Here is a 14,565-nt window from a genome sequence, read left to right on the forward strand (position 1 = left end):
AGTGTGCATCAGATGTGTAGTTGAGCAAAACTGACTCAGCACTGCTAAGTCTGCATTTGCATAGGAATGCATTGGCCAGCCTTCGGCCAATCAGCGCTGGCTCTGCCGGAAGAGGCGGAGTCTAAGGTCGGACCTGAATGGAGACTGGTGTGGAGCGATCTTAGACTCCGCCTCCTCCAGCAGAGCCAGCGCTGATTGGTCGAGTTCCGTACTCTGGCCAATCAGCGCTGGCCAATGCATTCTATTAGCCCGATGAAGTAGAGCTGAATGTGTGTGCTTAGCACACACATTCAGCTCTACTTCATCAGGCTAATAGAATACATTGGCCAATCAGCGCTGGCCAATGCATTCTATTAGCTTGATGAAGCAGAGTGTGCACAAGGGTTCAAGCGCACCCTCGGCTCTGATGTAGCAGAGCTGAGGGTGCACAAGGGTTCAAGTGCACCCTCGGCTCTCCTACATCAGAGCCGAGGGTGCGCTTGAACCCTTGTGCAGCCTCAGCTCTGCTACATCAGAGCCGAGGGTGCGCTTGAACCCTTGTGCACACTCTGCTTCATCAAGCTAATAGAATGCATTGGCCAGCGCTGATTGGCCAGAGTACGGAATTCGGCCAATCAGCGCTGGCTCTGCTGGAGGAGGCGGAGTCTAAGATCGCTCCACACCAGTCTCCATTCAGGTCCGACCTTAGACTCCGCCTCCTCCAGCAGAGCCAGCGCTGATTGGCCGAATTCCGTACTCTGGCCAATCAGCACTGGCTAATGCATTGTATTGGCGTGATGAAGCAGTGCTGAATGTGTGTGCTTAGCACACACATTCAGCTCTACTTCATCGGGCTAATAGAATGCATTGGCCAATCAGCGCTGGCCAATGCATTCTATTAGCGTGAACTGAGTTTGCACAGGGGTTCTAGTGCACCCTCGGCTCTGCTACATCAGATTGCTACATCTGATGTAGCAGTGCCGAGTGTGCATCAGATGTGTAGTTGAGCAAAACTGACTCAGCACTGCTAAGTCTGCATTCGCATAGGAATGCATTGGCCAGCCTTCGGCCAATCAGCGCTGGCTCTGCCGGAGGAGGCGGAGTCTAAGGTCGGACCTGAATGGAGACTGGTGTGGAGCGATCTTAGACTCCGCCTCCTCCAGCAGAGCCAGCGCTGATTGGCCGAATTCCGTACTCTGGCCAATCAGCACTGGCTAATGCATTGTATTGGCGTGATGAAGCAGTGCTGAATGTGTGTGCTTAGCACACACATTCAGCTCTACTTCATCGGGCTAATAGAATGCATTGGCCAATCAGCGCTGGCCAATGCATTCTATTAGCGTGAACTGAGTTTGCACAGGGGTTCTAGTGCACCCTCGGCTCTGCTACATCAGATTGCTACATCTGATGTAGCAGTGCCGAGTGTGCATCAGATGTGTAGTTGAGCAAAACTGACTCAGCACTGCTAAGTCTGCATTCGCATAGGAATGCATTGGCCAGCCTTCGGCCAATCAGCGCTGGCTCTGCCGGAGGAGGCGGAGTCTAAGGTCGGACCTGAATGGAGACTGGTGTGGAGCTATCTTAGACTCCGCCTCCTCCAGCAGAGCCAGCGCTGATTGGTCGAGTTCCATACTCTGGCCAATCAGCACTGGCCAATGCATTTCTATGGGGAAAAGTTAGCTTGCGAAAATCGCAAACTGACAGGGATTTCCATGAAATAAAGTGACTTTTATGCCCCCAGACATGCTTCCCCTGCTGTCCCAGTGTCATTCCAGGGTGTTGGTATCATTTCCTGGGGTGTCATAGTGGACTTGGTGACCCTCCAGACACGAATTTGGGTTTCCCCCTTAACGAGTTTATGTTCCCCATAGACTATAATGGGGTTCGAAACCCATTCGAACACTCGAACAGTGAGCGGCTGTTCGAATCGAATTTCGAACCTCGAACATTTTAGTGTTCGCTCATCTCTAATTAAAATGTAAATAAAACCATATAAATTTGGTATCCCCAGAATTGTACCGAAACATAGAATACAGGTGACATGTCATTTTGACTGCACAGTGAACACCGTAAAAATTAATCCCATAAGAAAATCGCAGAAATACACTTTTTCTTCAAATCGCCCCCATTCTGAATTTTTTTCCAGCTTCCCAGTACTTTGTACAGAATAATTAATGGCGGCATCATGAAGAAAAAATTGTCCCACAAAGATTAAGACCTCATATGGCTCTGAGAGTGGAGAAATAAAAAGTTATGGGGATTGGAAGGGGGGGGGAGTCAAAAACAGAAAACGTAAATCAAAAAATGCCATCGGCGGGAAGGGGTTAATGTTCACTATTTATATTGCACATATCTTTTCAAAGTGACCGGAATAATATTGCGTCTGTTATAAAACAGATACTGTGTGATATAAATAGCGAAGGACCCCCAGTCAGTTCAGTCTACTCTACAGTGATCCTCACACAGTATAATCTGCTTCACAGTGGCCTCCACACAAAACAATCGGCTGCACAGTGGCCCCCATACAGTATAATCTGCTGCACAGTGCCCCCATACAGTATAATCTGCTGCAAAGTGGCCTCCACACAGTACAATTTGCTCCACAGTAGCCCCTACAGAGTATAATGTGTTCCACAGATGGGTGCCCACACAGAGAGTTCTGAGTGCCACCTCTGGCACCCATGCCATAGGTTCACCATCATGGCTCTTTACATACTCAATACTTTGTCACTTCCATTGAACACATATAGTATAATTTTGTGATAAACAGCACTATCCAAAGAACTTGAGACACACATACCTTATGATTCAGTTTTTATAATGAATAGGTCCACATGTGTAAATACTAAGGACAAAACTGATTTCTGGTGGAGGGTCAAATTTCTGGCTGAGGTAGAGGATGATAGTACAGAACATTTAAATCTTCAGTTGTACTACAGGTGACAGATTGAAAGTAACAGGTCTAGTTAGACCTAGATTGTAAAATCACTGTCAGCAGGACCCCATCCTCATACCCTTGGGTATCCTTTGTTACCCAGTATGCAGAACCAGATAATGTTCTTGTGACTAAATGAAGGCTTCCTTGAAGCTGCTCAATGCACTCATTCCTACTGGTCCTCATGTAAGCCGTCTTCCAAGTTGACCAATTCATCAAGGGAACAGAAACTGGTCCTTAAGTAGGGAACAATTCCTGCCCTGGGTGAGTGCAGCGCCTGATATATTATGGTGGAGCCACAAACAACTTCACAGCTCACAGTTACATCTATGGTCTACCACTAAGCAGTCACCATACAATACATCTACTATAATACTGTTTGCACAATGACCTGTACAAATTAAAGTGTCAGGAACATCTTAAACACAATGCAAAAAATAACCAGAGCTATGGCAAGTTATGATGCACTAACTCTACTAACATTGTTCTTGTCCTTCTACTGCCTACTGCAAAGTATTAAAGTGGTTAATTCGCACCACCTTATAGGAACAAGATACCAAGACAGAGGTGAATAGAGGTTTTAATACCAAACTTCATTTATGAACATCTTAACATAGGCTGAGTATATCTTTTCCCCCAATAAACTTGTGTTAGATAATTTGCTTGTTTAACATTGAAGGAAACAGAATGATTGAGAAGGAACAAATGGAACAAATGTGATTCAGGGTTGATTCGCCAAACATAACTAATCATTCTTCTTGATTCAGAGGAGGAATGCCAGCTACATGGTGATTAGATAGTTGAATAAGTGTTCTCATTGAATAAATTGGCAATGAACTCAAAGGCAAAGTCACCTCAAATTAAATTAAAACTGCAATAATTTTTAGGTAAAAGTTTTAGAAGAGTGATAGTCCCCTATAAAGGAAGCAAAATATAATACCTATATGTAACCAGACATGACCTACAGTAAATTAATCCCACTACACTTTAATCCAAGTGCACTCTATACTCACAAATTAAACATTTGTTGCATTGCTAAGTGGTTATTAGTTTTAAGAAATGACCTTATGATTATAATCCTAGGATACCTTGATAATCTGTTTGAATAAGAGGTACTTGGTTTAGGATTGTTGATAAAGCCTGGATTAGACTAATTTTATTCTATAATTCAGAAATGAGCCTGGTCTGTACTGATGTGTCCACCCTTACCTGAAGGGGAACTTAGGAAAGAACTCCAGTTTACTGATAAAATACCTGTTGTTAGCACTGTAGCCTTGCAGTGCTGGAGTCCTGGGTTCAAATCCCACCACGAACAACATCTGCAAGGCGTTTGTATGTTCTCCCCATATTTGCTTGGATTTCCTCCCATACTACAAAGACATATTGATAGGAAAAAAATGTACATTGTGATCCCTATATGGGGCTCACAATCTACATTGAAAGAAAAAAAAGAAAAAATGTAAGGAAGGACACATCTACGTAGCCCTGTAAATGATAATAGATTGGTGGATGCTAAGAGGTTTAGAGCCTTCTGACCACAGCTACCAGTGTCCTATCTCTGCTCGTTTAACTGAGCTGGCCCTTTAGCTGCTTTTATCCTGCAATCTGTAATCCTATCCTACCCCTGCAACATTTGGCTACTTTAAGCCCATTCAGCACTGGAAGAACCTGGAGAAAAAACATAACTAACTTGTCTTGATCTTATGAAAGGGCTTCAGTTTGCTTTGTGTTTAACCACTTCCTGAATATTTCTTCATAACTTTGATGCATGTCCGAATCTATTGCCTGGTATTGCACAAACTCTACCTGCCCTGACCTTACAATGTCCTTTATCCACATTTCTGGCTGTCCCCTTGCTGCTATCTGTTAACCTGCTTGAGTCAGCTGCCACTAAAATGGTGTAACTTTTAGAGTTAGAAACCTTTTTATTCCCTGCAGAAAACACTAGCTCTATGTAATGGATTAAAAACAAAGAACTGCTTAGGCAATACCTTCAGGAATAGCCCTAAGTCAAACCAGTGGGTATATACATCTGTGTTACCAGAAGCTAATATGGGTATTCTTTCGGTTTCCTTTAAAAAAAAATAAAAAATAGGTGTTAAAACTTGACTTTAAGGCTTCAAAGGCTTTTTTTTAGAATTGTTGAAACAGTTCAATGAATCAATAGATAACTCCACCTAGATAATGAGGGTCAGTGTCTAGGTGTTTTACCGCCAAATATACATTTATGCCTATGCCCTTTAAACCACAGGGGCAAAAGGGTTATTCTGCATAGGAATATAAATGAGATTTGGCTGTAATCCATTGTGATAATGTTATTATTTTAATAGTCAGATAACGTAGCTAAATACTTAACCTTGACTCTGCTGGTTATATAAAGCCGAAAGACACCAAAGGCCGTACATACACATTCTATACAGGAAAAACTAACAGAGAATTTTAAAAGCTTCATTAATTTTAAATGTGTCCATGATTTATTGTTCAAGTCTTTATGAATTTTTGATACACTGATGATTCACCCATTTCTTGCAGAACATTACGCATCGCCCTTATAATACCTTATTCAATACTTGTCCATTATACTTTTTGCAAACAAGTTCTCTGCGATCCCTGTATCCTTGATGCATAGTAGACCAGGGATTTTTAATCCATAAAATAGTCTACAAAACAAAGCAAAATTATGGTGTGGATTGGCAACATCTGTTTCATAGTAAACATATTTTACAACATCTGCCATCTTCTTTCCCATCCTCTTCTTGATACGAGTTTACCCTCTGGGCTAATTTCCTGCTGACCTCAGAAATATGGCCCGTTAATTAAGTTGTTTTGACTTTGCATTTGTGTAAAGGGGAAGTAAACTCAAGAAATACATTACGGCTTAATTACACTTCAAGACGGCACCTTTCCTCATAAGTTCATTAGTTATTATGCTTTGGGGTTCATTTTCAATATACCAAAGCAAGTCGTAACCTAAATGTGCCCTTTCTCCAGGAATGGCCATGTAGTTTTCCGAAGTGCTATAAAAAAGGGATGAAGAATTACATCTGAGCATCAGTGATTTTATATGACTATGAATATACTATATGTGAAAATTAGAACTCCTTTAAGGTGCGGAGGAGTCCCCCTTCAGAATATCAGAATTGTGGACACCATATTTGTTAAAGACAATTATATTTGATATGACATGATCTATGCTTTATCTGTTCCTACCACTGTAATAGACTCGAAAGAACTGACAAATATGTGTTGTTATACATAAAATGTGTCTATACTTAACTAATCTCCAGTTTGGTTGAAGGGGTGTTCCAACTGTTTTACATAAGGATTTAATATTGCTCCTAAGGGGGCTATAGACATAACACCTGTACTTCCCTATCCCCGAGCCAGCTACAGCAGCATAGTTTGCTGTATATAGGGCCTGCAGATTACGTCACCAGTGACACCCCATTTATGTAAGGTGACCACTGCAGACAATCACAAGAAGGTGACCTTTTCACATATGGCAAATGACTCCCGTGACATTAGATTTGTGAAGAGATGACCATTGAGGCCTGGCACAAACAGCTGGGGAACTTGGCAAGCAAAGATCAATACAGCTGTCACTGAAATTTGATTTCCTGGGTGAGGCGATTAAAGGGTTCCCTTTAAGGATTTCAATTCAACACAATGTCATCACATAATATCATGAAATGTTATCAAAAGTCATGAATCTATATTGTAAAATGCTGCTTAACTTGACCTAACAAGTCAAGAGGACAGGAATGGATGCGACTGAGCTGACCTAATCTCTGGTTTAATTAACTAATGCAATTTTTTATTAAACAAATTCAACACAATATCATGACATGCTAAATAAAGCCTCCCCCACATAGGGGATTCACACAGGTACAAATCGGGTAGTCAGCATATCCATTTTTGTTAACTTGTGAAGTGATCAAATTGCTTTTAGGAAAGGGTATGGACATATCCGGGGAAGTGACAGAAGACAGATAAGTGAGGACACATCTAAATGGGAGAGCGCATGTGCACACACACACACACACATATAAATATGTGTATATACACACTATCAAATAAGGAGATGCAGCCTCAAATGCTAGGGAAGGGAAATGATCGCAACCAATGTGGGAGAACACAGGCATGTGAATATTAAGTCAGCACCCCCAAAGCAAGAAATTGGGTAAAATCTTCTGTTAGCTTATAGCTGTATATGCTAGTAGACAACATTAACATTAATGCTGGAAGGACCAATAAAAGTCTAGTCCAGGCATTGAGATGAAACAGACATCATTGTATATGCCTTATGACAGTGACAAACATTTGTAATACATTTTTCTCACCAAGGGACTCAAGGAGGTAGCGTTGTGGAGGAAAGAAGTCAATGGCTGCCGTATATGCACTCATCCCCAACACCAGTTATCTTACAGGTAGCCATTTTACCTATTAGTATATTTTTTGGGTGTGGGGGGAAACTGGAGTATCCTCAGGAAACCCATGCAAACACAGGGGGAACAGACAAACTCAGATGTTGCCCTTGGTCGTGTTAACCACGTAGCCACCATGCTGCTTTAGGAAGCTGATGCTGAACATGATCATATTCCCTCTAGCCAGAAAAGTTCAGGGAAGATTTATCAGAGGTCACCTACATTTCCAAGGACATTATACACTGAGCCAATGTCACAGTAATTCCATAGTTCTGACATTAGATTCATATAACACAAGACTGAGGCTGAACATATATACCAGGCCATTCCTGATGGGAGAATATTTGATACTATACTGATTATCATCATTGCTATCATCAGATGACATTTCAGGAATAGCTTGTCAAATACATTTTGTTTACTTAGTCCTGCAGAAAAAGCTGTGGTCTTTGTGGTCAAATTAATAATAGCCTTCAATAGGACAATGTGTCATATAAGGTTGTATGAGGGAGAATTGAAAGATAACTACTGCATCCAACACCATAGCTGCGATTTATTTATAAAATGTATGTAACGTTTTAGTTCTAAGGATCTGAGGATTCAGGCATTGTATATATTTTAAGCAGGGGAACATACTGGCAATGATATACAAATATGCTGCATATATTTCTACTTTGTTTCATGGGAGGAAAGCAGATGTTTCAAAATGCCAAGTAAACCATTCCAATTAGGTTTATTGTTCTTCATTCAACAAGCCAATCATCCTATAAGAGCCGAGATTCACAATTTGTCTCATACTAAATAGGGTTTTATAGCTTAGTTTTAATTTACATTAAATTCTCTTAAAGCAGCACATGGCGGTCCAGCACCCATTGAAAACAGTCCAAAATTGAGCTTCATTGTAAAGGCTGGAAAGTCCAAATATGGAACTGCATGTGTGAAAAGAGCAGAGGGACCATCTTGAATAAGATAAACCTTGAATACTGTAGATGAACTTTCATGGATGTCTTTAGAGATTGTGATCCTAGATTTCCCCTTTGCTTTGATTAGACTGATATCCAGAGTTCAATCCCTTGACTGTGCCACAGCCAAAGAAATAAAACATGTCGAGCATTAGTCACCATCCCTGTAACGTGCGGAGTGGCCAAATCGTTCAGAGAGACAGATGCTCTTTAGAGCTTGGGATGGAGTACTCTTAGTATGATTCAATGGCAAAAAAAAAAAGAAAAAAAAAAACTGGCAAAAGAAATCTAATACTGATTCCATATTCCTTGTTTTATTTTATGTTTAAAGTGGACCTGCCAGTTCTCATGTCTGATTAGGAGAATACCTGTGTAAATAATAATGAAATAACAATGACAGATCACAGTTTCTTAGTATTGGGCATTATAAAATTCCTCATGAAAATGTATGCAAAAAATTCTTACGTTGTGGTTACCCTAACCTTGTATTAACAGTGTGGAACAATGACCAATCACCACTGACTATATAGAGATATTCTATTAACAAGAGTATATTGCATTATTCATATTGGGGGGTTAAAGAGTTACAGGTGTTACTTGAGAAATGCAATTCCAGAAAAGCTAACATATCCTCTTTACTGCACTGCACAGGACACAGGACAGCAGACATATTCTTTTTAACCCCATAAGGGCTAGTTCACACGGGGCAAAAAGGTCAGGATTTTGATGCAGAATATGCATCAAAATTCTGCTAAAAAAAACCTGCCTTCCATTGAAATCTATGGGAGCCGGTCATTTCCTTTTTCAGTGAGTGGGAACAAAAAAAGAAGCGAGCTGTCCCTTCTTCAGGCAGATCCGCGACTGATTCGGCCGTGGACATCTGCCTCGCGATGCCACCCTCCAGACTAGGCCCATTCATTTGGGTCTAATCCAAAGCGGAAAGCCGCGACAGGATGACGGTGCTCTGCACTGGCATCCCATCGCAGCAGCCGCGACCGAATGTGTACACTCGAAACCCCGTGTGTACTAACCCTAAGGATGTGGCCTAGATTCATACTTAATGTGGCAGATTATTCTTTTTATCTATGCATTTCAGAAGTCACAGTTTTGGGGGTGTTTGTTTTCATTTTCCATTGGCATAGTTAGATGAGGGATTGTTTTTGGTCAGATGAGCTGTATTTTTTAATGGTGCTATTTCAAGGTACATATAAGGGTGGAGAGTGTGATGCAAAAACACATCATTTTATCTTTAGCTTTGGTTTAGTATCAGTGCACATTGTGCAGTATACGCTAAATGCTAACCTTATGCTGCCGGTCACTACTTTTATACCAAATGTATATTATTTCTTTATTTCTCCCCATAAAACATGTTATTTTTTAAAAAATAAATAGATTTGTCATTACATACATTGGTCCATAACATTCTCACTCTATCCATAGGATGTGCGGACTTTGCTTGCAAAAAAGGAGAATTTTTTTAAAAACATTTTTGTTGTTTATTGATTTATTTTTGTCCTTTTTCCAGTAGGAAACTTCATCAAGTAAACTGCATTACTGCTTTTATTGACATTGAATTATGTTTCAGTGCTGTAATCTTATTGACTGCTTATCAGATAAGGTTTTTAAGTATCACAGTAGGGCCAATAGGATGACAGGCGGAGACCCCACCCTCTCGTTAGCATTGGCCAATTAGAGTTGGCTGCAGCCTCTAAGGAATTTTTTTCCAAAGTTATGTGGATGAAAGAACAGGTGTCAACTAGGGTTGAGTGAACGTGTTCGGAAAAGATCGGATTCCGATCGGCGATCGAGAAAATTTCACGATCGCCATCGGAATTCCGAACACGATCTTTTTATGTGGGATCGAGATCGGTGATTTTTCCCACAATGCATTGCTTAGCCTTCACGCTGAGTATACAATGTATATTCAGCGTGAAGGCTCCGCTGCAGTTCCATAGGAATGAATGGAAGCAGCCGACACACAGCCTTAACCGCCTGCGCGCCGGCTGCCTTCATTCATTCGAATGGAAGGCTAAACTAAATCTCTAGCAGCTACTTACCTCTAGAGATGGCTGCTCTAGTGCCCTCCTTCTTCTTGCCTCGCTGCCCCGCCTCCCAGGTTAGTGTTTAAAGCGCTAGGTAGGCAGGGCTTGTGGCTTAGTGTGGGCGGGTACAGGGCAGGGAGACGTGACGTCTCCCCGCCCAGTACCCACCCACACTCTCCTAACCTGGCTGGGAGGGGGCAGCGAAGAGAGAAGAGCAGCGTGGAGCAGCAGCGAGGCGAAGAATGAAGGCACGGGGCACAGGACCAGCCATCTCTGGAGGTAAGTGGACACCAGGGGGTAGGATTGCTTTTAAAATCTGATCTCCAATTAAAAAAAAAATCCCATTGACTTGCATTGGGATCGGAATTGGGATCGAGATCGGGTTCAAATGAAAAATGATCGGAAATTGGATTTTAAAATTGATCCTGAAAAGTCAAGATCGGCTCAACCCTAGTATTAACTATATAATAGATCTGACACCTGCAAGCAGTGGTGCTGATACAGCCTTTTTGTCGGAACTATAAAAGTATAGGGGTGAGCATTTATCACTGTGACAAACCAGTATGACATAGGGCAGGGAAAGGTTCATTCTGTCTGTCTCTCTGTTACATTTTATAACAGAAAATCCACATTTTTGATTGAATTATTATTAATTGAAGATGTTGATTTTCTCCCAGATGGAAGCTTCTGATTAAAATACATAGGTAGATTTTTTTTTATGTATGCCTCTTATTATATGTGTCATTAATCAACAAGCAAAAATTGCACCAGATGTTTGCAAAGAAATACACTGGAAGTCAATTAAATGTTATAAAATAGAACACTTAAGCCCCATCTGAATGTGAACAACAACACCTTACTTACAGATGAAATGGTTGAGAACTAAACCTCGCCTAATGAAGCATCTCTGAAACATTTAAAGAGTGCGAGCACTTATGTTTCAATCACAACAGTTCCTCACTTACTGTTCAATTAAAATGGAGAATGCAAATGAGGTAAATAATTGGAATAACTATCCTCAACAAATGACTATGTCGGGGTGGGGGTGGGGGTGGGGGGTGCCGGTAAAAGCTTTTTTTTCAAAGAAGGACATTTGGTGAAGTATAGCCTATAGGCCTGCAATATGACACATACGTATGTCTATAAAGCCTGAGAAGAAAATAAAGAATTACAAAATATACAAAGCTATATTATTATATGTTAGCAGTATACTAATGTCAGATAGATAGATAGATAGATAGATAGATAGATAGATAGATAGATAGATAGATAGATAGAGAAATAGATAGATAGAGAAATAGATCGATAGAGAAATAGATCGATATGAGATATAGATCGATATGAGATATAGATCGAGAGATAGATAGATAGATAGATAGATATACAGATAGATAGATAGATATGAGAGAGATAGATAGATAGATAGATAGATAGATATGAGATAGATAGATAGATAGATAGATAGATAGATAGATAGATAGATAGATAATGAAAGCACAAAACAGCACCATATAATTCTATGTAAGCCTCAGAACATAGGCATAGATCTCTTACTTATTATTATACTATGCAGGTAGGTATTGGATCAACACAAAACTGGTTGTTGCGCTCACTCAGTAGATTCAACACACAGTTTTATTTGGCAAGATAACACGTTTCGGGGCGGTAGAGTTTAAACAAGAAATTCAACCCCTTCATCAGATTTTTTGTATGTAAATCGCCTCAGTGGTTTTTGAATGAGCCAGTTTTTATTCATATGCTATTTAGCCTCTCGGTGCACCCTGGAAGGCTCATCCCGGTATTGTGTTGATCTAATACCTACCTGCATATGTGTAGTCGACCCTGTGTCACTACCGGTAAACGCTGCCACCTATACTCAGCTCTCTACATGCACAAGAGTGCATATAAGACAACATCTGCTTCTTGAATTCCAACCTGGATCTAGGAGAAGCGCAGTCTATCTTGTATATATATTTTGCGATTGTACTATACAGATATATAGATGTATAGATATGTAGTTTATCAAATAACTGCATCAACCATAACTTGTCTATTAGCTCACTGTAATTTTTTTAGGGGTTGTCAAATTTTGGAGAGCTGAGACTGCTAATAGCAAACCTATGAACAGTGAGTAAATGACCCCGACCAGCCACTTAATATTATTTACTATACAAGTTTAAAGGGATCATACTGTATATGGAAAACTCTTTGTATGTGAATACATGAACTGAGAGTATATCTGTAAAAAATAAAAATTAAACTACAAGTATTATAGAAAAGAAAGTAGACTTTTGTTACCAAAATAAAGTTATATAATATGTGCTCTACGGAAGCATTTAAAGAACATACACATAGCAAATGGCTAAGCAAATGTATGAATCTGTCATTTAGTGGTTTAATAGTATGGTGAAAATTTTGCAAAAGAAATCACTAATACTGTAAATACAAATAGTGTTAGAAAGAATATCTGCTGAAAAACCTAGATCAAGTTATAGCTATGTAGAAGTAATACATACCCACAAGAGACATCTCAGGGACAGTTGCATGGTACGGCCCATTTAAGAACTCTGGTGCATTATCATTAATGTCCTGTACTTTGATTATGAATTCTGAAGGGGGTTCCAAAGGTTTATTTGTATCCCTATCGACAGCCTGGGCTGTTAGTGTGTATTCAGCTTTCTCCTCCCGATCAAGCCTTTTCATCGCATGAATGTCTCCTGTCTTGTCATTGATCACAAAGATTGTACCAGCTCCCTCTCCAGAAAGAATATACTTGATTTTGCTGCTCCCAGGATCCAAGTCTGTGTGAAGCTGAAATGACAATTGGAATTCAGTTAGCACAGAAATCATCAATAAGTTGCAATTGCAACTACATTATGTTGCCCCAAGGGATTCAGATGAAAGATTAACATACAAGCATTGTCCAGGCGATTGACATGAAAGCCAATGAAGCTGCATCTTATATTATACTTAAAGTATTTAAGTAAAATTCAATAATAACTGGGAATGTCACCCTAGTTCATATCCTGAAATTGACAAAGTCTTCATTGAGAGAGTCAATCCATAGCCTGGGTGTAACATCTCTGCCTGTTTGGGTCTCTGCGCCACCCTTCGCTTGTACACTGTGGCACAGGAGGCGTGCTCAGTTTGATTCTTTGCTTAGAATTTTTTGTTGCTCTGTCTGAACACTGTTCCTTTACCTCCTTTGTAATTGAATTTCCACTACACCTATCTTTTGCACTTTGTTTCCCTCTGTTCATCAAATAGTTAATCTTAGCCTCACCTGTGTGATTGACAGCCTATCTGCCAATCAAGCCTGGGGCAGGTTCTGGACTTCCTATATACAGGTCATCAGCCCACACAGGTTTGCTGGCTATTTTGACTTTGTCCTGTGACTTTGTCCTCGGTATCCTCTTTTTATTGTATTACTGACCTCTGACTTTTGGCTTCCCTTGTCACTACCCTTTTGGATTACAATTTTGTACTGCTTTGACTCTTGCTTTGCTGACTTTGCTTCTGTGTTGTTTTGTCCTGTCTTGTTCTGTGTGACACTGATTTCTAGGAAGGGTTTTGCCACCCAGTTGTCATCTGTCGCCTAGGACAGTTCAGGCAAGTAGGCAGGGACAGGGGCTAGATCAAGTTTAGGGCTCACTGTCTCTGTCTTCTCCCTTTTCCATTGTTCTAGCAAGAGCATTAGGGAATTGCACAACTAGCAACTTCCTTACACTGGACTGTTGTCTTCTGTGCATATGTATCCAGGGACATAACAAATAACCATAGAACCCCATAACAAAGCTTCTAATCTGATCTGACTCTCCATTGAGCACCCAGGACGATTTTTCCAGTCAATTTATTAAGCAAAGCTTCAAGCCACACCCCTGAGGAAGTCCATTCATAAAATCCAAAGCTATTACATAAAGTATATACTAAATTGTATGGTATTATACATGGCTGCTTATGTATCATGTCATAACAACATACCTTTATTTTAATCTTTTGACATGATCATTGCTTCCTTTGCCAAGATTCATCCATTACTTATTACCACACAGTCATGAGAGCTCAATATCTTGGATTAATGGGAATATTGTCACCTTTGTTGTGAGGGTATACAGTGATCAGAGTTTCAGGGACTGCTGTTAATTCCATTTCTAGATAGTGACTCTGACCAGTATACAAGGTCGTTCATGGCCAAAGGCACTTTCATCTGTTTCCAGCCATGG

General features: G+C 40.5%; 1 protein-coding gene across 1 annotated transcript in view; it reads right to left on the reverse strand.

Annotated features, from left to right (window-relative positions):
- The window catches only part of LOC142213555 (cadherin-8), a 344,980-nt gene that overhangs the window by 206,608 nt on the left and 123,807 nt on the right, over positions 1-14,565 (reverse strand). Inside the window, exon 3 of the mRNA XM_075281925.1 lies at positions 12,859-13,153. Within this exon, the coding sequence (XP_075138026.1) occupies positions 12,859-13,153 (295 nt within the window). The remainder of the gene's footprint in view (positions 1-12,858; positions 13,154-14,565) is intronic.

The sequence above is a fragment of the Leptodactylus fuscus genome, chromosome 7 (assembly GCF_031893055.1).
Source record: "Leptodactylus fuscus isolate aLepFus1 chromosome 7, aLepFus1.hap2, whole genome shotgun sequence".
NCBI classification, from domain to species: Eukaryota; Metazoa; Chordata; class Amphibia; order Anura; family Leptodactylidae; genus Leptodactylus; species Leptodactylus fuscus.